The 25182-nt window shown below is 39.2% G+C and overlaps 3 protein-coding genes across 3 annotated transcripts; 2 read left to right on the plus strand and 1 right to left on the minus strand.

The window, feature by feature from the left end:
* Positions 1-9858: 9858 nt before the first annotated feature.
* LOC140921636 (guanylate-binding protein 2-like) lies at positions 9859-11570 on the plus strand. Its single transcript, XM_073371642.1, has one exon. It carries the CDS (start codon positions 9920-9922, stop codon positions 11450-11452), a length of 1533 nt encoding a protein of 510 aa, XP_073227743.1. The 5' UTR covers positions 9859-9919; the 3' UTR covers positions 11453-11570.
* Positions 11571-12748: 1178 nt separating this feature from the next.
* On the minus strand, positions 12749-20183 carry LOC140954095 (uncharacterized). Its single transcript, XM_073403498.1, has 6 exons — positions 17226-20183; positions 15836-15914; positions 15340-15404; positions 14844-15023; positions 14250-14372; positions 12749-13503 (listed from the first exon to the last, which is right to left on the minus strand). Exons 1-6 carry the CDS (start codon positions 20088-20090, stop codon positions 13456-13458), a joined length of 3360 nt encoding a protein of 1119 aa, XP_073259599.1. The 5' UTR covers positions 20091-20183; the 3' UTR covers positions 12749-13455.
* Positions 20184-20228: 45 nt separating this feature from the next.
* Positions 20229-24636, plus strand: LOC140954096 (uncharacterized). Its single transcript, XM_073403499.1, has 7 exons — positions 20229-20356; positions 20451-20519; positions 21818-22037; positions 22548-22631; positions 23126-23166; positions 23357-23411; positions 23890-24636. Exons 1-7 carry the CDS (start codon positions 20335-20337, stop codon positions 23999-24001), a joined length of 603 nt encoding a protein of 200 aa, XP_073259600.1. The 5' UTR covers positions 20229-20334; the 3' UTR covers positions 24002-24636.
* The last annotated feature ends 546 nt before the right edge of the window (positions 24637-25182 follow it).

Below are 25182 nucleotides of genomic sequence, written 5' to 3' on the forward strand. Positions count from 1 at the left end.
AGTTATAGTTCTGCATAAAAATAATGCACATTATCTTAAGAGCTTGTTTTGGCGCCACGAAAGTGAATTCAGCCGTTTACCTCCCTGAGTTTCTTTCTCGGTTGAGTTCACCTTCTTTCAGTGGAAGATGGAGAGACTGCGCTTTGTGACACAGTGCAATTTTATCGTGTGGGCACAAGTTTAGAGTCAAGAGTGGAGGTTATTTTTTAGTCTATAGGACCTATGGAGGTTTGTTAGACTCGTCCGGCCCCTCGCTCCTTTTCACTGAAGGGACGAGGAACGAAAAGAAAAGCCTGAATTTGCAGTATACCAGAGTATACATCGCATAAGTTTTCAGATTTTTATCGAGACTTTTTTCTTCTTACCATTAAAGGCATAAATGTAACGAAATTGAAAAAAAAATCCAATCGAATCAAACGCAGCTGAAAAACCGGAAGCGGACCATCGATGGAATAGAGAACGATAAAGATCTGATTGTTAACCATTGTTGCGAGTATTGGGAGGAGCTTGTTTATACATTGTAATCTATAGGCAGCTGATGAATTTAGGCCATTCCATTCATAAGGCTCAAAACTTCAAGCATTCTCCCTCCGTCTCGATGATTTTGGTATCCCCGTGTTCTCGTGTTTAGGTATAAAAATACAGAAAATATGGGCTTCCGGATATATACCCCTGATCCGGCTCAGAACAGTGAAAACACTAATACTGCTTCTGAAAACGCGACGGGCGCCGATAGAGAAGAAAAAAACGTCTTAAAGTTTTCATCAGTAGATTTGAGTGCTTTGCATATCGGTTTTTTAGTCGAGGCAACCTGGGCCCAGGCTCTTTGGTGGGGAATGAAGGACTAGGGAGGGGGGAGAGGGAATTAGAGAGGGAAAAGGCGGAGGATTACATTCCCCACGCCCCACTCCCTCTCCCATTTTTCCCTTGCCGTTAGTTCCCTCTTCCCCTGTTCTCAGGCTGATCACGCACGCATTTTTAATGATTTGCGTCGGATGACGAAGTTGACCGTCAACTCATGTACGTAGAAGAAAAGAACTACAACTCAATCACCGAATTAGTGCTTATGAAAGCAGGGCAAGAATTCTTCCCAAAACAACGCGAGATGCGTAAGACCAACGCTAACCAGGGACGTCCCCTGGGAACTGGAGGTAGACATTATAAATTTGCACCAGAAGGCATTGGCTGGGCACTGAATGAAGAATTCTCTACTCCGCAACAGCTTTTCGTAACTGGAACAATCAGATTTGTTGCAAGACATTTGATTTGTGTGATAAAACGTGCACACAACATTGCTTTTAAACTCGTTTTGCGGCAATGTTGTAAAACAGATTGCTCGCTTTTGTGATCTTTTGTTGCTCGTTTTACTGTTCATACCCCGGAAAGCAGTCGTCTTTCCGACCTGCGCGTATAAAAGCCGTGCCTTACAAGGATAATTCCGGGGGAAATTGAACCCCTCCCACCCCCATGTTTTTTTTTCAAAGTCAAACATGAAATACCACCAGTGCATTGAATAAGAAAGGTTCCATCCTGCTGAGTTTTACGAAGCCGTTTGTGGTCTGCTCAGTCTGCAACTAATTTGCTCGTGAAGCAAATTCCATATTTTCTTGATGTTGCCATAAATCCCATGATGCTCTTGTTCATTGAAATTTTCTTTCTCTTTCCGAGAAAACTGTTGCTGCCTTCGGGGTTAATTCAAATATGCACCATCCCGTGTCCAAAAGCCTCCCAGAAAGCGCGTGATAGTCGTTAATTTTGACCCCAGAAAAGACGTTTTATCGTCAAGAAAAATAAATGTGACTGCAGTGCGGGAGATCGTTGGTTCGGTTAGTAGGGATAGATAAAAAATTCCCGTTTAAGTCTCAAAATACTGTTAACGAGTAAATATGGAAATGGTTGAACGGGTAAAATCGAGATATGAATATTCAAAAGGGTTTTTTCCCATTGACTGCAAAGTCTCCAAACACACATCCTCAGTGTGTAAACTAAGTAAGTGCATCAAAAGAAGATGGACATGGTGCTTATTTTCGTTCTGGCGACAATTTTCGCAGCTAGTTTTACCTCAGCTGTTGCTCAAGGCCGCAACGCAAAGGTGCTACTTAAGGTGAGGGATGACAAGACCTATGAGCTTGTCGAAGATGTTTTGAAAGAAATATCATATCTTCAGCGCCCAATTCGAGTCTTAGCCGCCGTTGGAAACGCAAGGGTTGGAAAATCTTCCATGTTAAACCTCATTAACCACGTCTGGGATAGAAGGAAGAAAGGAAATTCTGTGGAAGAAATTTTTAAAACCGGTGATTCATTCAAACAAGTTACGCGCAATGTCTGGTCGCACACGATTATTCCACGAGGCGAAAACGGTGGAAGCATTGTTCTACTGGACGTAGAAGGCTTTAATTTAGGTGACGATACAGTAACGAAGCATCTCAGTATGTTTACGGCAATGATGTCGTCTTGTTTGAACCTTTTTGCCAGTGATTATCTGGGAAACAAAGATAAAGAATTCCTTTATGAAATATCCCGCTCCAGTGACCTAGTATTCAACCCAAACAAAACCAACCTTCGAAACTTTCCCAAGCTGCATATTGTGGTCCGAGGAAATTTGAAATCTCCTAACGAGCTCGAAAGTTACGTGCGTGATGAACTTTTTGGATCGGATCAAAATAACGGTTTGACCCAGAGTATGGCAGATATAATTGAAAGGTACTTTCCAAGGGACAGAATTTTAGTTAGCCAAATTCCAACTGTAAGCGACCCGGAAATTCTGCAAGATCTTGCGAAAATGCGCAAAAGTTCACACTGGGACAGTTTCGACAAGCTCATTGATAAATCTGTTAAGGAGTGTCCTGTGAAGCAGACCATTGGAGGAAGCAAAGTTGACGGTCCAGCCTTTGTAGAACTTGCGAAGAAAGCTGTGAGATCCATAAATGAAAACTCGTGGAAAGACTTCGGAGATGTCTTTTCGAGCATTGAAAAGAACATATGTATGAGAAGTTACAAGGAACACATAAAGCCAGTTTTACAGCTCAATTCAGGAGGAATTGGAGACAGGATGATAACAGCAAAGGAAAAATTCCAAAAGGAATGCTTGCTTACAAGTGAGATAGAGAGAGTCACCGATATATTAACGAAGACACTTAAAGAAAAAAGTCAACAAGAAGCAGAGAAAAGGAGAGAGGAGGAAGAAAAAGAAAGGACGGAAAAGGAGGAGCAAAGAAGAAGAAAAGAAGAAGAAGAGAAAAGCTGGTATTCTTTTGAAAATATAAAATATTTTGGTGGCCATGCAGCCACCTTGCTTGTTGGGTACTTCCTAAGCGATAAAAATCTTAAAAGTAACGTCACGGTTTTGCCTTCCTCCCCGTACAACGACATTGGACTTACTGGTGTCTGCTGGAAATGGAATGACATCGCACAACAGAAGTTCGGACTCACAGGGGAGGCCTGCGGAGTGATTGCACAGCAAGTTCAAAAGCTGTATCCCAAGGCTGTTTTAGTGGGAGAAGATGGCTTCCTGCAAGTGCGATATGGAATACTCCATGAGATTATCAGTAACCACGTTAGAAACCAGAGCTGTTAGATCATACACGTTCAAAGGAAACCTAGTACAGCACAGATACTTTTTATACGACAAAGTGACATAAAGGAACTCAGTCAGACGTTCAATACTGTTGACTTTGCCTGCGAAACGATTAGTGCTGCTGAATTTCAGCTCATTGAAGTTGAGTCTGGTTTTGAGTTAGGAGGTTAGGACTGTAAACATAATTTTTTCGGCCGATTACCGGTGGGTGTATGATTTGTTGTTTCCTTTTTTTACTAAACAGTGCTGAAGTACCAGCACCTTTATGTGCCAAGCCATGCATGCGTTGTCAATAAATGTATTCTATCAAAATAATGCCTCATCTTTAGTTTAACCAGAATTACTGGATACCTTAATTTGTTACAAAGTTATTGTCTTGCTCTAAAAGAGAAAAGAACGACATTAACTTCATTTTCCCTGATTCTCTAAGACAATAGTAATTTATTTATTTATTTATTACACCAAAAAAACACAAAACAATACAAGTAAATGTCAAATTTACAGAAATTATTATTATTTACTATCACTGCATATTTTATTCAAAAAAAAGAAGAAAGAAGAAAAAATATTACTGAAAATTTAGCGATAATAATACTAAAACAATAAAACAAAAACTACAGCAACAACAAGAAAACTTATACACACGCGGCAAATGCATACTAAAGGAGATGTTGAAAGGTGAGGTGTCGTGCTATTATTGTTTCCAAAAGCTATTTCTTTCTGAATGCTCAACTTTTAACGAAGAAGTATGAGACAACTGTCAAAAGAGATCTCCGTTTTCCTCCTGTAGGCATCTTCAGTATATTGAGAATTTTGCAATTGATTAGGAGTGCGTACTTTAGTGAATATCTGTGTTGTGTATTATTGAAAACCCCATACAGAATCATACTGTCTGATAATGTCAAGGTTTGCCCAGTTTTATTGGTCTACCAAATTTAAAAATGTTCTCCAAAAGGCAACGACAGAGGAGCAGCTGAGCGCAATAATATGTGATCTAAAGAGTTTGTAGATAATAGTAATTGTGCTAGAACAATCGTGAGAACTTCCTTTCCGTAAATTGGGAAAATCTGTATCATTTAGTTAATCAACGACGAATGAATCAAAACATTCCCTCCTCCTATCCTCTCTTGATCTCGCTTAATGTCAATTTTAAAGTAAGGATAGGTTAACGATGACAAAGAAGTCAAAGAACTAAACTGCAAAAAACCGTGGACGAAGATCCCAAGGGTTGTCTAAGTTGGATCTTACGATAAGATCTAATCATGATGAAACTTCTAACATTTGATTACTTGAATTCTTTCCGTCACTACGACATTTTCGCTAAAACCCGTCGAAGTAGAATTGTAGCTAAAAATATTTAATAATAATAATAATAATAATAATAATAATAATAATCCATTTATATAGCGCCTTTTCTACAAGATTCAAAGGCGCTGTTTACAAAAATTAGATAAAACTAAAAAGTAAAAATAATCACAAGAATTGACATTAAAACTAGACGCTAACTACAAAATAGATAAATGTACACAATAGATAAAAAATCAGATAACAAATGAAAACATCACGATTCATAAGCTCGCATAAAGAGAAATGTTTTAAGTTTGCGTTTAAAATCATCAATTGAGTTTGCAGATTTAATATCCTCAGGTAAGTTATTCCAAAGTTCCGGAGCAACAACAGAAAAAGCTCGTTTACCATACTATATTTCTATTAGAGGATCTAAGATTGCGGCTGGGTGTATACAATTGAAGGAGTTCCTGTATATAGATTGGAGCTCGATCATGTAGTACTTTGTAAGTAATTAACATAATTTTAAATTCAATACGAAAGGAGACAGGGAGCCAGTGAAGATCCCTCAGGACTGGAGTAATATGGCAAAATCTTGGACACTGGTTGACAAGGCGAGCGGCAGAATTTTAAACATGTTGAAGCTTCCGAATAAGATAGGATGGTAGGCCGTACAATAAAGAATTACAATAATCAAGTTTAGAAACTACGAAGGCATGAATAATGATCTTTGTAGCATCATAATATTTTCGTATGAAACGAATGTTACGTAGATGGAAAAAGGACGATTGACAGACTGCATTGACATGAGGTACCATACAAAAGGACTGATCAAAGATACTCCAATATTGCGTGCACTGGGGGAGCAGGATACAGCTAAAGCTAAAAACGACAAGTCCAAAGTGGTCTACTGCAAAGCTGATAACAACGTGTATTTTAAACTTCTAGGGGTCATTGTTGAAAAGCATAACGTTTTTTTATAGGTGAATCATAAAATATCACCAGTGAATAAGAAAGGTTTCAGCGGGTTGAGTCAGTCAACATTATTCAATTTATATATATGATATGTGATGTGATGAGTCTATCACTAATTCACTAAAGTGTGAAACAAATTCCATGTTTCTGATGTTTTCCAAAGCTGTCGACGACGTCGAACCTCACGTAAGCGACCACCCAAAATGCAAAGATTTAATGGTGGTCTCTTATGAGAACAAGGGGTATTTTTCGAGCAGAGGTCCTGGTATTACAATATAATTTTTGCAAGATAATTTAGTACATGCAATTTCTAAGTTACGATATATGTTTTCCTTTTGTCACTCAAAGTCCGTCGTATCCTTTGACGGGTAAGCGAACTACATAGATTAGTCGAGAGCAGACCGTGAGTTAAGGGGTCGCTTACAAAAGCTTGAAAACAACGGAAAATTATAAAAATGTATCCCCCAAAAGTGGTCGCGGTCACTTACAAGAGGTGCTCGTTTACGAGAGGTTTCATCTGTAAGGCTTTGACTGAAAAGTTTTTGGTTTTTTGGATCGATGGTCTCTCGAGGACATGGATTCGACTGTAGGCCATATTTCCCATGATTCACTGAATATTTCCTCTTTTTCTGCGAAAACTGCCGTTGTCTTCCGGTTTTTCCAAAGTATAGGAAGTACAATTTCCCCACCATCTAAGGTCGCATTCTCATGCAGCTTGTAAATTACATACAGTACATCAAAAGACGATGAACATGCTTCTTCTAGTCGTCCTGGGGACAATTTTTGCAGCAACTTTTACCTCAGCTGTTCACGATGCGAAGGTGTTTCTCAAGGTGACAGACAACAAAACCTACGAGCTCGTCGAAGATGTTTTGAAAGAAATGTCAAATCTCAAGCGCCCGATTCGAGTCTTAGCCGCCGTTGGTAATGCAAGGGTTGGAAAATCTACCACGTTAAACCTCATTAGTCACGTCTTAGGTAGAAGGAAGAAAGAAGGAAATTCTGTTGAAGAGATTTTTAAAACAGGTGATTCAGCCGAACAAGTAACGCGAAATGTATGGGCACATACGATTCATCCACGGGGCAAAAACGTTGGAGGCATTGTTCTTCTGGACGTAGAGGGTTTTGATTTAGGCGACGATGAAGTTACAAAGCATCTTAGTATGTTTACAGCAATGATGTCGTCTTGTTTGACCCTGTTTGCCAATGATTATTTGGGAAACAACGACAGAAACTTTCTTTATTACATATCCCGCTTAAGTGACTTGGTATTCCGAAACCGCAAAGCTGACCTGGGAAATTTTCCGGAGCTTCATATTGTCATACGAGGCAATCTGAAATATCCCGAAGATATCGAAAGTTATATTCGTAATAAATTCTTTCAGCCAAACCATGACAAGAATATCCAAGGTATGGTAGATGCTATTGAAAGATACTTTAAAAGGGATAGCATTACAGTTAGCCAAATTCCAGATATCAACGAACCTGAGATGTTGCAAGACACTGCCAAATTACGCAACATTTCCGCTTTTTGGAACAGTTTCGAAAAATTAATGGCAAAATTGGAGAAGTGTCCCGAGAAGAAATTTGCCATTGGAGGAAGCCCAATGGACGGTCAAGCCGTAGTGCAACTTGCTAAAGACGTCGTGAAAGCTATGAACGAAAATTCGTGGGCAGAATTCGGAGATGTTTATTTAAATAATGAAATGGGCATCTGTAAAAGAAGCTACGAAAAATACTTGAGACCAGTTTTACAATTAGATTCGACGGGAATTGGAGATTGGATGATGGAAGCAATAGAAAAATTCAAAACTGATTGCAAGCTTGAAAGTGAGATAGAGAGTGCCAAGGAGGAATTAAGGAAGACCCTCAATGAAAAAAGAAAACAAGAAGAAGAGAGAAGGAAACAGGAGGAAGTAGAAGAAAGAAGAAGAAAAGAAGAGGAAGAGAGAAGAAAAGAAAAGGAAGAGCGAGAAAAAAAGAAAAGTTGGGACTCTTATGGCTGGTATGCAGCCGGCTTGTTAGCCACGTACATAGCCTACCTGAGCGATGAAAATCTAAAAAGTAATGTGACGGTTCTTCCTTACTCCATTTACAACGACATTGGACTGACTGGAGTCTGCTGGAAATGGAACGACAACGCACAACAGAAGTTCGGTCTCACAGGGGAGGCCTGCGGAGTGATTGCACAAGAAGTCCAAAAGCTGTATCCCAAGGCTGTTTTAGTGGGAGAAGATGGCTTCCTGCAAGTGCGATATGGAATACTTCAAAAGATGATTAACCACGTTAGAGACAAGCGCTGTTAGATTTTATAAGTCCAAGAGAAACTCAGGAGAGCATTGTTGTTTCACTACAAAGTGTTAAAAAGTAACTTTCAAACATAACTTGTCGACTTTGCATGCGAAAGGATTGGTTGTAATTTCAGCTCGTTAAAAAAACATTAGTTGACTCTGGTTTACGAGGTTAGAAACATAAACATAGTTTTTTGGCAGGTTTATTACCTGTGGGATATTAACTTGTTGTGTCATTTTTATAGTTGAAAACTGTTGAAAGAAGGCGTGAAGTAAGCTGAAGTAGTCGAGGTATGTAGGAAATCGAAAATCTAGTACACCTTGCAGGCATTGTCAATAAACGTTTTTCCATCAAATTAATAACTTATGAATATCTCAATTCTTTGATCGAAAACAATTATATGCCCGTGTCCAACGCGGTAGTATTACAAATACAGAAAATATGGACATTGCCGGATATATATCCCTGATACTCAGAACATAGCCTGAATTTCATCCGATTGCTTCGAGTCGTTTTCTCCTCTTAGCAACTGAGGGAGTAATAACGACTCGAACTAATCGGATGAAATTCAGGCTAATCAGAACAGTGAAAACACTAATCCTGCTTCTGAAAATGCGACAGTTGATAAAGAAGAAATTTAAGAGGTAAAACGTTTTAACCAGCTCATCAGTACATTTGAGTGCTTTGCAAACGTTTTTAATAGAGTGTTACTGAATTTAGGCGAAGTAGCCTGGGCCCAAGCTCTTTGGTGGGGAATGAGGGACAAGGAAGCGCGCGGGGGAAAGGCGGCGGAATACATTGCCCATGCACCACTCCCCCTTTCATTCTTCCCTTGCCGTCTGGCCCCCTTCTCCGGTCCACAGGCTGATAGGCACGCCTTTTCGTTGATTTGCGTCGAATGACAAAGTTGACCATCATCTCACGTAAGTCAAAAAAAAAAAACAAAAACGATTGCGACATTTCACGGTTTGAAATGATAATAGAACCTACAACTCAGTTACTGTATTAATGTTTGTGACGTTGGGCAAGAATTCTTCCCAAAACGTTATGCGAGTTGCGAGATGCATGCGACCTACGCTAACAAGGGACGTCCCCTGGGACTGGAGGCAGATTTATAAATTTGCGCCATGGGCACTGAATGGACCGAATGAGGGATCTCTACTCCACTACAACACTTTTCCCCACTGCAACAACCTGATTTGTTGCGCGCTTAACATCGCCTTTCAACTTGTTTTGCAGCTATGTTGCAATACAAGTTTCTCGTTTTTTTGTACGCTTTACCGTAGCTTTAACCGACGCGGCAGTTGCCTTTACGACCTGCACGTGGAAAGGCGCGCCTTGGCTCCTGCTTTCAGGCATATAGTATAATCGCGGGTGAAATTGAACGCTCCCCAGCATTTTTTCAAGGTCAAATATGGAATAAGATCAGTGAATTGAATAAGAAAAGCTACATCCATTAGACCCGTTAGGTTAATGTAAATGCATGTCGTCAGTTTCCAAAAGCCTTGGAGAAAGCGCGTGATGAACTTTCGTGACACCTAGTAAATGTTTGAACCCAGGAATAAATTGTCAGCATGAAGATTGCTTAAAAAGGATAGATAAAAAATCCACAGCAATCTATAAAAATACTGTAAACGAGTGAGTATGGAAATAGGTTCTGGTTGAACAGGTAAAACCAAAATATGAATATTGAAAAGGATTTTTTGCCATTGACTCGTCTCCGAAGTCTCGAAACGCTCATCCTCAGGTTGTATAATACTACGTAGAGTGCATCAAAAGAAACTGAACATGGTGCTGAAAGTCGTTCTGGGGATAATTTTTGCTGCTAGCTTTAGCTCGGGTGCTGAAGGCCGCGAGGCAAAGGTGCTACTTAAGGTGACGGACAACAAAACCTACGAGCTCGTCGAAGATGTTTTGAAAGAATTGACAGAAATCGAGCGCCCAATTCGAGTCTTAGCCGCCGTCGGAAACGCAAGGGTTGGAAAATCTACCACGTTAAACCTCATAAATCACATCTGGGATGGAAGGGAGAAGGGACATTCGGTTGAAGAGATTTTTAAAACCGGTGATTCGTCCGAACAAGTAACGCGAAATGTATGGGCACACACGATTCATCGACTACGCGAAGACGGTGGAAGCATTGTTCTTCTGGACGTGGAAGGCTTTGACTTAGGGGATGATAAGGTAACAGAGCATCTTAGTATGTTTACGGCTATGATGTCGTCTTGTTTGACCCTGTTTGCCAATGATTATCTGGGAAATAACGATAGAAACTTTCTTTATTACATATCTCGCTTGAGTGACTTGGTATTCTCAAACAGCTTGGCTGGCCTGCGAAATTTTCCGACGCTTCATATCGTCATACGAGGCAATCTGAAATATCCCGAAGATATCGAAAGTTATATTCGTGATAAATTCTTTAGGCCAAACCATGATAAGAATATCCAAGGTATGGTAGATACTATTGAAAGATACTTTAAAAGGGATGGCATTACAGTTAGCCAAATTCCAAATGTCAACGAACCTGAGATATTGCAAGACACTGCCAAACTACGCAACAAGTCTTTTTGGAACAGTGTCGAAAAACTAATGGCCAAATTGCAGAATTGTCCAAAAAAGAAATTTGCCATTGGAGGAAGCCCAATGGACGGCCAAGCCTTAGTGGACCTTGCAAACGACGTTGTGAAAGCTATGAACGAAAACTCGTGGGCAGAATTCGGAGATGTTTATTTTAACAATGAAAAGGGCATCTGTCAAAGAAGCTACGAAAAACACTTGAGACCAGTTTTACAGTTTGATTCGAAAGGAATTGTAGACTATATGATGGAAGCAATAGAAAACTTCAGAACTGATTGCAAGCTTGAAAGTGAGATAAAGAGTGCCAGGGAGGAATTAAAGAAGACCCTCAATGAAAAAAGAAAACAAGAAGAAGAGAGAAGGAAACAGGAGGAAGCAGAAGAAAGAAGAAGAAAAGAAGAGGAAGAGCGAAGAAATAAGGAAAATTGGTACTCTTATGGCTGGTATGTAGCCGGCTTGTTAGGCGGGTACTTGGTCCTCTTTAGCGATGAAAATCTAAAAAGCAACGTGACAGTTCTGCTTTATTCCATTTACAACGACATTGGACTGACTGGAGTCTGCTGGAAATGGAACGACAACGCACAACAGAAGTTCGGTCTCACAGGGGAGGCCTGCGGAGTGATTGCACAGCAAGTTCAAAAGCTGTATCCTGAGGCTGTTTTAGTGGGAGAAGATGGCTTCCTTCAAGTGCGATATGGAATACTTCATAAGATGATTAACCACGTTAGAGACAAGCGCTGTTAGATTTTATAAGTCCAAGGGAAACTCAGTAGAGCACAGTTGTTTCACTACAAAGTAATAAAAAGGAACTTTCAAACATAACTTGTCGACTTTGCATGCCAAAGGATTAACTGTAATTTCAGCTCGTTAAAGTTGCCTCTGGTTTAGAAACATAACCATAATTTTTTGGCTGATGTATTACCGGTGGGATATTAACCTGTTTTGTCATTTTTATTGTTAAAAACTGTTGAAAGAAGGCGTGAAGTAGTTGAAGTATGTAGTAAATTGAAAATCTATTACACCTTGCAGCCATTGTCAATAAACGTTTTTCTATCGAATTAATAACTTAGGAATATCTCAATTCTTTTATCGAAAACAATTACGAACATATGGAGACGTAATCATTTTGTTAAAGTATTGCCTTGCACTCAAAGGGAGAAGAACCATACTGTTGCCTGTTCCCAGATAAATGAGGCAAAACAATCGTGCCGAGAACTTCCTTTCCAAATTTTGGAAAACAGTAAAGATTCAATGATTGGTGTCATTGGTGAATAAACAGGGATGCATCAAAATGTCATCCCCACCTCTCTCATGTACACTGCACGCTTTGTAACGGAGGTAAAGTTATGTACCGCTTCTAAGAGAGCTACAACATTGTCTAAAGCATGTATTTAAGTTTTGAATTTTCCAAATCTTGCTGGTACAATCTTAAATTTTTCAAATGTTGCCGGCAAGATCTGAAAATTCCAAAACTTGCAGGCAAGATCTTGAACTTTCTAAATCTTGGCAGCAAGATCTTGACTTTTCCAAATCTCAGTTGGCAGCAAGATCTGGAATTTTGCAAATCTTACAGGCATTATTTTTTTTTGGAACTTCCTCCAACTGTAAGCTGGAGTTTATGCTGACAGACAAGCTCCACCATAATTCTGCAAAACCCTTGACGGAAATTTGCCCACAGAAAAAGTTTTGATCAGAATTCCCATAATGATTTTCACCATTTAAGGGCCTGTTTACATGGAGGTGGGGGACCCCAGATAGGTGGGGTAACATGTGCCGGGTCACCCCACCTATCAGGTAAATCAAATTAAAATGAGAGATTATATGGACAGGCAAATTACCTCACCTACCTGGGGTCCCCCACCTCCATGTAAACAGGCCCTTAGTTTAATACTTTACCAAAATAGTCAAACCACCCATAAAAGACCACCCTAAATACCAAGAATTAAAGGTCACTTAAGAAAATGAAACGAAAGGAATCTCTTCCAGGAAAAAAAGGTTTGTGATAACTACTGTTCTCCCAAGAAAATTTACACTTATGGGTCATTTCGATACAATAATTTATTATACAGGATATAATTGTCCATTTGAAAAAAAAAGAAAGAAAGAAAAGAAATAATATTTACAAGAGCAAAGTTAATTTTATACACCCTTGTTCTACTTGCCAACTTTGTACCAAATAATAGGAAAAGCAATCTAAGTTGATTCATCATGTGGGTCACATAGCCATCTGAGAAGCTTGTTGTTTATTACCTGTGGGAGCGTTACAGAGGGGGTACCGAGCAGTACCGAGCTTGAATCAAAATTTGAATGCAACAGCTGTAAATAGTAAACACTGATCTCATAGAAACAACTGTAGATAAAGTATGTGGAGAACTAAGGCACAATTTGTTGCTAGAGTATTCAGGTTGGGGTCACTTTCAAAATATGTAAAATTTATGGGGGGTAATTTCCAAAAAGCTAGAAGGATGAATTGGGGGGTCGGTTTGAAAATCTTCTAAGCTTTCTCAAAATGGACGCCCCTCCTCACACGTAACAAATGACTAGCTCCTGAATTATACTGTTGAGTGCTAGTGAAATGACTTTGCTGCGATGTGACTTGACATCCGTAAGAATTTTTTTAAACATTTTAAAAAACTGCACATTGGCCTGGAATATCTAAAACATTGCAATCTGGACTCTAAGACTAATGTATGTAGCATAAAAGGCAAATATTTATCTCATGGATTAAAAATAATCTTGAGCTTGATTCATCCTAAGCCAGGCATCAAATAAGCGAGATTATCCAGAACCTCTGCCTGTTGAAAAAAATAAGAAATTCAAGTCACTTGGATTGGTTGTTTACCCACCTCAGAACATGCAATGTTATTCTAGACAACAACTGTTTCTTTGAAATGTCATAACATTCACGTATATCAACGCCTAATTGACAATTAAAGTAAGGCCATCACACACATGTAACCTCCAGCGGGGCGACAAACACCAGTTGCCCCTCTCTTTAAAGGAGCTGTGTCACGAAATTCAGCCAAAGTAGGAAATTGCAAAATGCCCGGTAAATTAAGAGAAACATAAAAATAACCGCTTAAAACTTTAAAGGAAGGTTAAAATAACATAACAGATACAACAGATGCCATGGATGGGCAAAACTGAGGAAGATTGAAACGGATTGACATTAGGGTTTTTGAAAACTGTTCAGCCTAACAGTTTTTCAAAGTTGATCCCTGCTGCTTGCGACTTCAAAAATAATGCTCTGGAGACATATTTGTTTGTCTCGGATCTCTGATTTGTCATTTAGATGTAATTTCTTTGCTTACTTTAGCGATTGAGGGCGAGTAATTGGCAAACTTTAACAAAACGAACCGGACTGCCGTGACACAGCCCTCTAATAGTTAGACCAAAAGTGATCTTAAGCGACCTTTAAGTGACGACCAATACAGGTTCCGTGGTCATCAAGTCCTTCATTCTCATGATCACCATGTTTGTTTAAGCAGAGTCACCATTAGGAGAAACTAGATGCTGATCAAAATAAAAAAAATCCAAGTACCTGAGTTTTCGGTGAACAGCCATTCATTTCTGGTACTTGAGATGTAAGAAATAGTAGTGGTGAAATAGCACACAGTGCACTGTCTAACAACACCGACAAGCTGCCATGCACTTCTCCTGGGTCCTGAAAAAGAACATCGACTTGTCAAGACAACGAAAACAAACAAAGCTCATAATTTTAAAGAAAAAAAAAACAGCACAAAGAGGGTCAGACTGCCCACACAGGCCATAAATTTTAAGCAGGCCATTCTATCAAGGTTTCCCGTTTGTTTGGGCAGCTGTGTGACTTCTGTCTGTCTGTCCCATAAAAGGCTTTCTGTAAGGAAGGTGGAACTCACTTTCCCAGTGATTTTTGTGTGCATGCTGCACCCTACCGAAGACAAGTTTAAAGATTGTACTGTTCTTTGTTGGGACGAGGGGGATGTAATCCAGCGGTATAAAAGAGACAAAGTCAACAGGCAGACAAGATTGTGTTTGGTGTTCAGAGGACAAACCGACATGTCTCACCCAGCAGACCAGCATTCTGCGATGAAGTATTTCAAAGTCTAATCCCATCCCCACTCCACCCTCTCACTCTAGTATAACTTCTACACACCTGTACCCTGAGACACGCTCCAATTGTCCCGAGGGACTCCCCCAGAAGTTGCAAGTGTGCTGCTAAGTCAATAGGCTCAGCTTTGTCATCCTTTACTTTTGGTGCAGGTGTGGAGACAGCTTTGGGGGTTGCTTGAAGTCCAAGTGATTTCCTGAGCTCTTCTGCTTTCTTTCGCCAATGCTGCAAAAACAAAAGAGATGTTTAACTGTTTTACCCCCTGATTTCATTATGACAAGAATATTTGTCACTTTAATTTTTAAAGCTGTGGATGAAATCCTATGGTGTCACCATTCTTTGACAAAACTTTTCCACTGTGCCATAGGATTGATTTTTCTGTGGCTTCTTTCACTGTTTGTGACCTGCTTTGTGGCCTGTGAAAAGTTACGGGTTTTTCATCATGTACTAAAGCAACTGTTTTGTTTTACTTTGCCAACAAGCTGTTCTCACTATTTGTTAAAAAAACAGCAATATTTAGATTACCATTGAATTTATATACCTGCTTATCTTCTTCACTGAGGTTGTTCCATGCAATGCCCACCTTTTTGCTGATTTCAGTAAACTCTAAAAAAACAAAACAAGAAATCATTCTGGAAATTTCTTGGAAAAGAGAGGATAGCCTGTAAATTTACTGCCTCCTTTTATGTCTCACCACCACACAATGATGTTTTGTGAGAGGGATGCCTAAACTATGGTCAGGTTTAATGGGATGAAGTTTATCACACCACCAAGAATTTGGCTTATGTGACATGTACAGTGTACAAATGATTATTGCATGCTAAGGTATCACCCTTTATTACATGTATGCACTACAACATGGATTTAGCACTAATGCAGTCCAATCGCGCAATGTATATTCAGGATTGAGCAGTAACGGTTGTTGCAACATGTTATGTCCTGTACCATTATAGTTAGAGTTGTACGCTTGGAAACATTGATGCTTGATAAAATTTAATGACTGTACTTGCAGTGAAAATTGCGTGAAAAAGGCTTACCTAATCCTGGATTTTCCTCAGCAATTTTCTTGCGATGTTGCTTGCAGAATAGCAAATAGGATGTCACAACCTTAGGCTTCTAAAGATAAAAATCATTTCCATAAGAATAAAAATATTGTTTTCCCTTTATTTCCTACGTCAAACTTGGCTAAAGTTAAAAATCTTTAACTATATTGCTTTAACTCAAAGTTCTTGAGAGCAAAGTGTTTTCCCATCATTACACACTGTTAAACTTTTCATTCCTACACAAAAAAAGGGGCAAGATGATTTGTCATACTAAATCAAGTGAGGTTAATTTGTATGTGAATTATACAATATTATTGTTTTCATATGAAAGGGTGAACGCTATGTAATTTTTGCAATCCCAACTGAGTCACTTTCTATTCTTATGAATTGACCCATTTTTTATATCGAATGAAGAACACTTTACTTTTCATTTGCGGTACAAACATTCTGGTACGTTTGCTAACTGTAAATAGGAAGAACTGTCTCACCCCAAAAAATCCCAAAAATGTGCCACCCCATTCTAGTAACTCTGTTGAAAATGCGACCCCATAATAGTCAATCCAGTGTAAAAATGTGACCCCATCCAGCGGCACATCCCCTTTAGCCTCTTATAAGGGAGTACCCCCCGCCCCCCCTTCCCCACAGGTGGGAGCAGTGTCTCCTTTTGTCTTCTTGAGTGAGGAGAATAAAAAGAGGCTCCTCCTGAATTACGTCAAGCCTTTGAGGTTGCTGAAGCCCAAACTTCTGGACTGATCAATGTTGTTCTCTGTCATCAAACTGGTTATCCAAGTGCGAGCATTTGTTTATTGATAAACAGATGGTCACAACTCAGCGATTTTGTTACAAATAGTTATGGTGAGTCCTGGGACTCATCTTGTGAACAAATCATGAGTCCCACTCCAGAACCATTGAGTCCCAGTTCAAAAAAAACAATAATTCCTACATTGAAAATGCTTGGGCCTTTATGTGACCAGACAGATAAAAGATTTTCATTTGTAAGGCACAATGAAGACTAAAAGAAATATGTGTCGTTAAAAAACAGCCACAAGAACAGCCACAGAAATCACACGAACAGCCTGTGGATATTCTACAAAAACATCTTCAGATCCATCTATCAATCAATCTTTGCATCCTTGGGAATTTTTATGTGTCACGGATGCAGGATGCAGAGGTAACAAAATCACTGTAACTGAGCTTACTGTACCAAGCACAGGGCTATTAGGCCAGGCTTCAAGACTGTATCCCAGCAACAAGTTGCATATGCTATCTAACTCAATTGATGCAGTCTTTCTTGAGTATGCCAAAATCAAGCAAGTGGAAGAAAGGCTCTGCTACCAGGTTACCTTCCTTCCCAACAATATCATTGATTACAAGTTCAACATACCTCTGGAGTCTTGCTGCCTTTTTTTGGAGTTGCACTTGCCTTTCCTTTTGTACTTCCTGTTGAGGGAGCTGCCTTCTTTTTCTGATTACCTGATTTAGCTTGCAAAGTTGTCGGCTGGCCACTTGTCTTCTTTTCTGCAGCTTTGGAGCCTGATGGAAGCTTGTCTTTCTTAATCACTAATTTTACGTGTTCACTGTCAGATTGAGGTGACGACAAATCTGTCTTATTCGCTTTCTTTTTCTTTTTCTCTTTTTCCTTTGCGGGTTTTGTAGACTTGACTTCACCATTCTCCACTTCACTAAGTCCTGCACTCTGCATTAGTCCAGGGCCATCTGCATTTGTTTTCTTTTTCTTTTTCTCTTTTTCCTTCGCGGGTTTTGTAGACTTGACTTCACCGTTCTCCACTTCACTAAGTCCTGCACTCTGCATTAGTCCAGGGCCATCTGCATTTGCTTTCTTTTTCTTTTTGTCTTTTTCCTTAGCGGGTTTTGTACATTTGACTTCGCTGTTCTCCACTTCACTAAGTCCTGCACTCTGCATTAGTCCAGGGCCATCTGCATTTGTTTTCTTTTTCTTTTTGTCTTTTTCCTTAGCGGGTTTTGTGGTCTTGACTTCGCTGTTCTCTGCTTCACTAAGTCCTGCACTCTGCATTAGTCCAGGGCTATCAGCAGCCATCTCAAGATCAATCTTCTCGGAAGACAGACCCTTAAATTTGATGGATATTTTCTTCTTTTTTTCTGCCTTTTTACTTTCATCAGCCTCTGTATTATTTTCAGATGATTTTGCTACAGATTTCTTGTGATGTGATTTTTTGGGAGAGCCATCATCATGGCTTCCTGAAGAATGTTTGTGTTTGTGATGATGATGGTGGTGGTGGTGATGATGATGATGGTGATGTTTTTTGTGCTTCGTTGAATCTTCAGTTTGAGGAAGATGCAACTTTAAGACAATTGGCTCTTTTTCAGCAGATTCACTTCCAGAATTACTCACATCTTTTTCTGATTTCTTCTCCTTCCTCTTAACTTTCTCATCTTTTCCTCGTTTGTTTTTGCCAGCCAATCCTTTTCTCTTATCCTTCAAACCACTAGTGCTTACATCAGAAGAAGTTCCTGCGCCATCAGCAATTTGCTTGGCAATGTCACTTGATGAAAATGCATCTCTTTTTGAGTCCATACTCTCCTGTTTTATTGTCGAATCTTTATTCACTGACGGACTTTGCTTTGCAGACATATCACTTTCTTGCTTCTTTTTATTTGATGTCTTTGCTTTGGCACCCTTGGGTGTTTCCACAGGTTCACTATAAAAGACCGGCTCTGATTTTACTGAGACTTTAACACTGCCTGCACTTTGCCTTGAAGCAGGGTTTTTTTCTGTGGAAGTAACCTTTTTCTTCACAGGTTTACTTTTATGTCTACCAGAACTTCCTTCATCATTTTCTTCTTTCACATCACTTGAGCGTTTCCTTTTGTGAGTCAACTTGGATGGACTTTGAGTCTTTATTTCTGTCTTATCAACTTCTAACCCTTCAAATACTTTGCCATCTGATATTTCACCTCCAAAAACAGAAGCCCATTTTACACCCTCTTGAGAAGATTTTTGCTTACTTGTATGACTGATTGGTTGTCCATTACTACTTCTCCGTTTCTTGAGCTCTCTTGTGACACCGTCTCTTTGATCCTCAGCTGAAGTCCTTGAGATACTTCTGTCACCTGCATGTACTTTTTCTGGAAGACCAACATCTCCTGTAGTTTCATCTGTACCTTCATCGCCTTCTAGAAGTGAGAAAGTTCTCTTTGGCATGTGGCCACGTGAAGAAACTCTAACTTTTGGTGAGGGCTCATTGGTAGTTGCTGATGCATTCTTTGGCGGATCCTGCACATTCTGCTGACTTCTTTCTTCTGCCGCTGATAACCTCCTCTTGATACCAAGTTTTGGAGTCCTTGTCTTTGAAGGTGTTTGCTCTGGTGTAGTTTGTTTGAATTCCTTTGCATCAACGCTGTCTTTCTCAAGTAAAGGAAAATTCTTTTTTGGCACATGACCCCTTGATGAAGACCTTACGTTAGTCAAACTTGAATCTACAGTTTCACTTTCAGCAACAGAGGAGCCTGATATTCTTGATTTTACCTCAACATTTTCCTCCTCTTCCAGTAAGGAGAAGACCCTTTTTGGTACAGGGGTCCTTGATGAAGACCTCACCTTAGGTGAGGCCTCATCTGGGGTTTCTTTCTTGACCTTTGTGTTTGAGGGACCTTTGTCATTTGGAGTCATCATGACTCCAGGGTTCTTAGGGGTTACATTTCCGTCGGATTTTCTCTTTGAAGCAATATTTTTTGTCATCTTTCCAACGCTGCTTTGCCCAGCTCGACCTGTGTCTTGAATCTGCTCCTTTGTTTGTTTACTTGAAACAGCTGATTCTGTTTCGAGTTCTTTCAGGAAATCTTGATAACTGCGCCTCGTTTCTCTTTTATGGCCGTCATCATACGTAACCATCTTTCTCTGTTTCCTATAAATTGAAGCGTCGCTTGTCGACGTTGTTTGTTGAAGGTTTGTTGATGAAGAGGAATAAAATGAACAAGATTCCCCTTTATGAATCAAGCTAGAATCGCCTGAATTTGAAGACACGTCCGGAGTTCTACTGATTACTGAAGTTTCTTCATCATCAAACACTTTAGGTTTTGGAGTCCTTGATGACCTTCTGACGCCTGCATCACCGTCACCGAGAGAAAGACTTCCTTGAGGACTGTCGACATTGTTGTCAAATCCAGTTTGTGATTTTGATCGTTTCTTTTGTGGGACAACTGACGGAGAGAAATCATCATCTTCCCCAGTCTGTCTTCTACGTTTAATTGCCTTTCGATTGGACATTTGATCACTTGTTTACACTAAATTTTTCTCCAGAAAATTGGAACTACATAAAACAAAGGAAAACCGCCATGTTGGTGAAAGTGGCTGGCTGAGTGGGACTAAGTACCAATTCATACAATCACTTCCAGTCTCTCTCGTATTTCTGGTCATCATGGCGGCGTTTTCAGTTTGGACAGTTTGTTGTTCTTTTTTCTTGCTTTAATACGCTTTGACGTAAACTTGGGATTGTCACTGACGCACCAAAATGAGCACTACAGATATAAAAAGTGAGAAACTACTTCCTCTCTTGAAATGTGCCGCGAGTGCATTTCTCTTTACTTTGCCTTTAGCACAGCTGAAACTTTCATCTTGTGTCTGTAGATTTGATAGGAAGACTCACAAACCAGAATACGGAAAGTCAAAGAACCGGATGCAAGAAATGTGGCTATAGTAAGTTTATTACTTATTTGCCGTTATTTAGGAAGATACCTGACCGTGTGTTAATTTTTATATCTTAAGCAGAAACTTACCCGTGCCATTAATATATTCTTTTTAATAGTACGTTGCTTTCCTCTCGCGATTAAGCTTAAGCTTATATTAGTGTGAATGGATATACACATACTAATGTAAGAACTGCGATGGCATCAAGCCTTCAGTTGAAAAAAAAAAACCTTTGGCTTTCTCCCTCCTGTGTTCTATTCTAAATTTAAAATATTCATCTAAGGCTTTTACAGCACTGGTAATGTTAGCCTGAGAAAACATTGACAACCAACATTTCATGATGCCGCCACTGTATTCCCCGTGAACTGATGTCTGAGGTCATGCTGCTAGAGAAATTTGCTTTAACTAATCAGAAGCACCACCTACATCTGGGTAGTGATGCATCATCAGTATGGAATTTCTTCAGTCATTCTTCAAACATCATTTTGGAGAAAAACCAGTGATGGTGTCATGAAAAGTCAGCTATTTTCTTGTGCTATAGAAAAGTAAAAGAATACAATATTGAGGAGACTGAAAATTTGTAGGTGTAAAAGTAAAAGAAAAATAAATTCTTAATTATCCTCTCTCCTTGGGGGTTTTCAGGGATAATGAATTTCAAATAAATTTAAATGGAAAATAATAAGGTTAAGAATCCCAGCTGGTAGTTTGAGGCAAGCCAGTTGGCTATTTACAAGCACAGCCGAAGATTTGAACTCGGGACTCGAGAGCAAATCCAGCTAATGGTAAGGGCAGGACTTGAACTTGGGGCATGTGGATAACAAGTCCAGTGCCTTCAACGCTTGGCCACGTTGCCTCCCTAGCATCAGTGATTTTGTTACCTCTGTGTCCTGCGTCCCTAATGCAAAAAAAATCCCCACAGATGTAGAACACAAGAGTCAATGGCATGCATCCTGTAGGGTGCAAAGTTTGATCAATAAATCAATATGAAAATGTTTTTGTAAAATGCCCTGTTCATGTGATTTCTGTGGCAGCTGTTCTTGTGGCTGTTGTTTAATCATGCATAATTCTTTTAGTCTCTGCTGTGCTTTACAAAAGGATATCTTTTATCTGTCTGGTCACATAAAGGCCCAAGCATTTTTAATTTAGAAATTTTTGTTTTTTGAACTGGGACTAAATGGCTCTCGACATGGAGTGGGACTCATGATTTCCATACCAGTAACTATTTGTAACAAAATCACTGTAGTATCCTTCATCATGGTTTTCCCACTAGAAATGGCTTAAATCAGTAAATGTTTCCACCTCACCAGGTGGTCACCTGACCTTTCAATGTCGCAACTTTGTCCGTGTTGATCCGAAGAAAGATGTAGTTGTTGACGTCAGTAGTACTTCTAGTGAGGATGAAAGTGAGAAAGAAGTGAGTGTGAGCTCCACATCAACACCCTCCTCATCCGATTCAGATACAAAAAGAAAGGAAACAAAAACCAAGAAAAGGAAAACAGCGAAAGAAAGAGATGAAAGGGTCTCAAGGTATGTACATTGTATTTTTGCAATTTATTGGTAGTCAGGAAAAAGATAAATATTACGACTGTCATTGTTATTGTCATCATTTTTTTACTATCATCTCCATAAACTACCCTCATCATGATCATCATCACTGTCTTGTATTATTTTTACGTTAATCTGTTGTCATGACTGCAGTCATCATCATCATCATCATCATCATCATCATCATCATCATCATCATCATCATCATCATCATCATCATCATCATCATCATCATCATCATCATCAACATCATCATCATCATCATCATCATCAACATCATCATCATCATCATCAACATCATCATCATCATCATCATCATCATCATCATCATCATCATCATCATCATCATCATCATCATCGTCATCATCACCATTGAGCCACCACAATCAACTTGAGTTACATTCTAATTCACCATGTTCAACGTAATGTATTAATATTTTGGTTTTTTATTTTTTTAATTGATTATTCAACCCACAAAAACTGTATTTTCAGGAGATCTGAATCGCTAGAGAGGACTTTGAAACAGCGAGATGTTCCACGACAAAGAGCCGCCTCATACTCTCCCCCTGCCAAAAAGTAAGGTTTTTCCTCAGTCTCTTTCTTTGTTTCTATGCAAATTTGAAATTGTTCAAGATGATAAAAATGCCTCTTAGTCGGAAATGAGTAACTTGCGGCACAGACATAATCTAACGCTAATTAGTAACGTCTGTGAAGCGGTGATGATATCCTTGTTCTGGGGTCCAACAGAATCAATGAATTACCAGAATGTCATTTTGAATTTCCCTTCAACAGAATGGGCCAATGACAATGGTCCTTTTCAACAGGCCAATCATGGCACGTACTCAAATCCTGGTACACAGGTGGTGGCTCAGAACAAGGACCTCATCACTGTTTCCAGATGGACTTAACTAGAAGTTTAGTTCCATCTGTGGTGCAGACTACGAATTGGAAGTGCACACATCTCAATTTACTAGCTAGTCAGTTCATAGAAAGACTTAGTGTCACAAACTGTATGATGGCTCTTCTGCTCTGTGTTATTGTCCTTTAACATAAGTGTTCATATATTTCAGCCCCAAGAGAGGCCACTCAACAACCACAGACAGTGATGAGGGTAAGATTTAATAATATTTCACTGTTATCACTTCTTTTGTTTTCTGTCGGTAAAATAGTGTCAATCTATCAGATAAATCAAAATGAAGGATCATTGTCAATTTTAATTTCAACTTAGCTTTATCAACTTTTTCCAAGCAGGGAACAGTTAAAACTAAAGAGCCTTTTGCATATTTACATTGTTCATGTAGGTGAAGATGACTCAGATTATAGCAGAAGGAAAAAGAAAAAAACAAGGAGACACAAGTTAGTATCAATATTATTGTGGTGTTGTTTTTGTTTAGAGTTTTTTTAGCTCCTTTGAAACTGCCACCTGGTTAGCTCATGTGGAGAAAAAGTTTCTTGTCTAAGGAAACACAAAGCTTGAACCTGAACCCACAGATCTTAAGGTGCAGAGCCGTCACTAAGGGCTGAGTCAGGGATTTCCCCCAGCTTCTATGAGTGTGACCCTTGACTACTGTAAAAAGAAAAACAAAAGGAATTTAGAACCAAAAGAACTTCCAATCTACTCAATCTCCAGTATACTAATTGCACATACCAAGCACCTTTAAATCCGAGTGACAGCCTCAAGGGTGTTAACTAGCATGTCATCCGGCTTCTACGCGGTCTCCCGCTCAGCACACTGGCGCTTTCCCAACTGAGCTAACTGGGCGGTTAAGGGGAGTTAGACTTAATTTCATGATAAGTACTATTTCCCAACATTATTTTTGTTTATTACAAACAGAAAAGAGCGTACAAGGGATAAACACCACAGCAAGAAACATAAACGCAAAGAAAAGAGGAAAAGAAAGAAGAAGAAAAGCAGAAAACAAGATTCCTCTTCAGAATCAGACTGAAATTATACTGCATTTTGCTATTGATGGGATCACCATGTAATCCCTACTCTCGTCTTCAGCAAGACAGATATTCTATGACTTCTCATCGCTCACAAATGACAAAAATAGGAAGCACAGTGTGATTTGTTCCTTGGTGCTACTACAGAAGAACCCCGGTAACTCGAACTCTGAAGGGAAACAAAAAACAGTTGGAGAAAGCGAGGGGTTGAGTTATCAGGGTCAATTGAATCTTCAGTTTTTCAAGTTAATATTGATCAACACGTTTTCTGATACATTTTCAGCACTTCAGTATACAACAGAGTGTAAATTAAACTCATCTCATCAGAAATTGTGACATGATTATGCATTTTTATGATAATACAGGGAAATGACTGTCAAATGTGTACACTGTTTACAAATTGCTGTAGTGTTAGTTCTATCGATTTTACTGATTTGCATGGCAAGAAAAGCTGATGCGATGACATTCGTGGTGAGTTGCAAGAACCAGAATTCAAGTTATCAAGGTAAATTTTGATCAAGGTCAACAAAATTTAGTTTGAGTTAGCAGGGAATTCGAGTTATCCGGTGAGTAAAAGTGAATGAAAAGTAGGGTCAAATCCAAGGGAAATGGCACTTAGTAATAGTTTGAGTTAGCGGGAAGTTCGAGTTATCTGAGGTTATCTGAGGTGTAAGAAAGAGAGTGCTTATTTGACGGAAGGCGTATTAATCTAGTACATTAAATGGCAAACTTGAAGTTTCTTAAAAATTAATTTCAGGGTATGGTACACAATTTTCATTTCCAGTAAATTTTACTGGTCCACCTCATTTCTGGTGTTACTCTTCTCAAACACTATGGTATTAGGTACCATATTTTTATCCTATAATATTCATTCTTTCTTGAGGAGAGGGTTGTGCTTGTTACAAGGAGATACTGTTTTGAGGTATTTTATTTGGATGACACTTCAGATGTATTTCAAGCATTTAAAGTACTCACTTCTACACAACAACTGGCTCTGCTATAATTTATTCATACATATTTATAACTTTGTAGACATGGTCTACCGACAAAAATAAATATACACCAATGAAGAAAAAATATAACCTTCCTTTACATTTGAACTAGTTTCTTACGAACAAATGCATTTTTAATTTAATAGTTTAGAAAAGGGCTTGAAATAAGGTTTGTGTGTCACCAAACTAAT

The sequence above is a fragment of the Porites lutea genome, chromosome 12 (assembly GCF_958299795.1).
Source record: "Porites lutea chromosome 12, jaPorLute2.1, whole genome shotgun sequence".
Classification (NCBI taxonomy): domain Eukaryota; kingdom Metazoa; phylum Cnidaria; class Anthozoa; order Scleractinia; family Poritidae; genus Porites; species Porites lutea.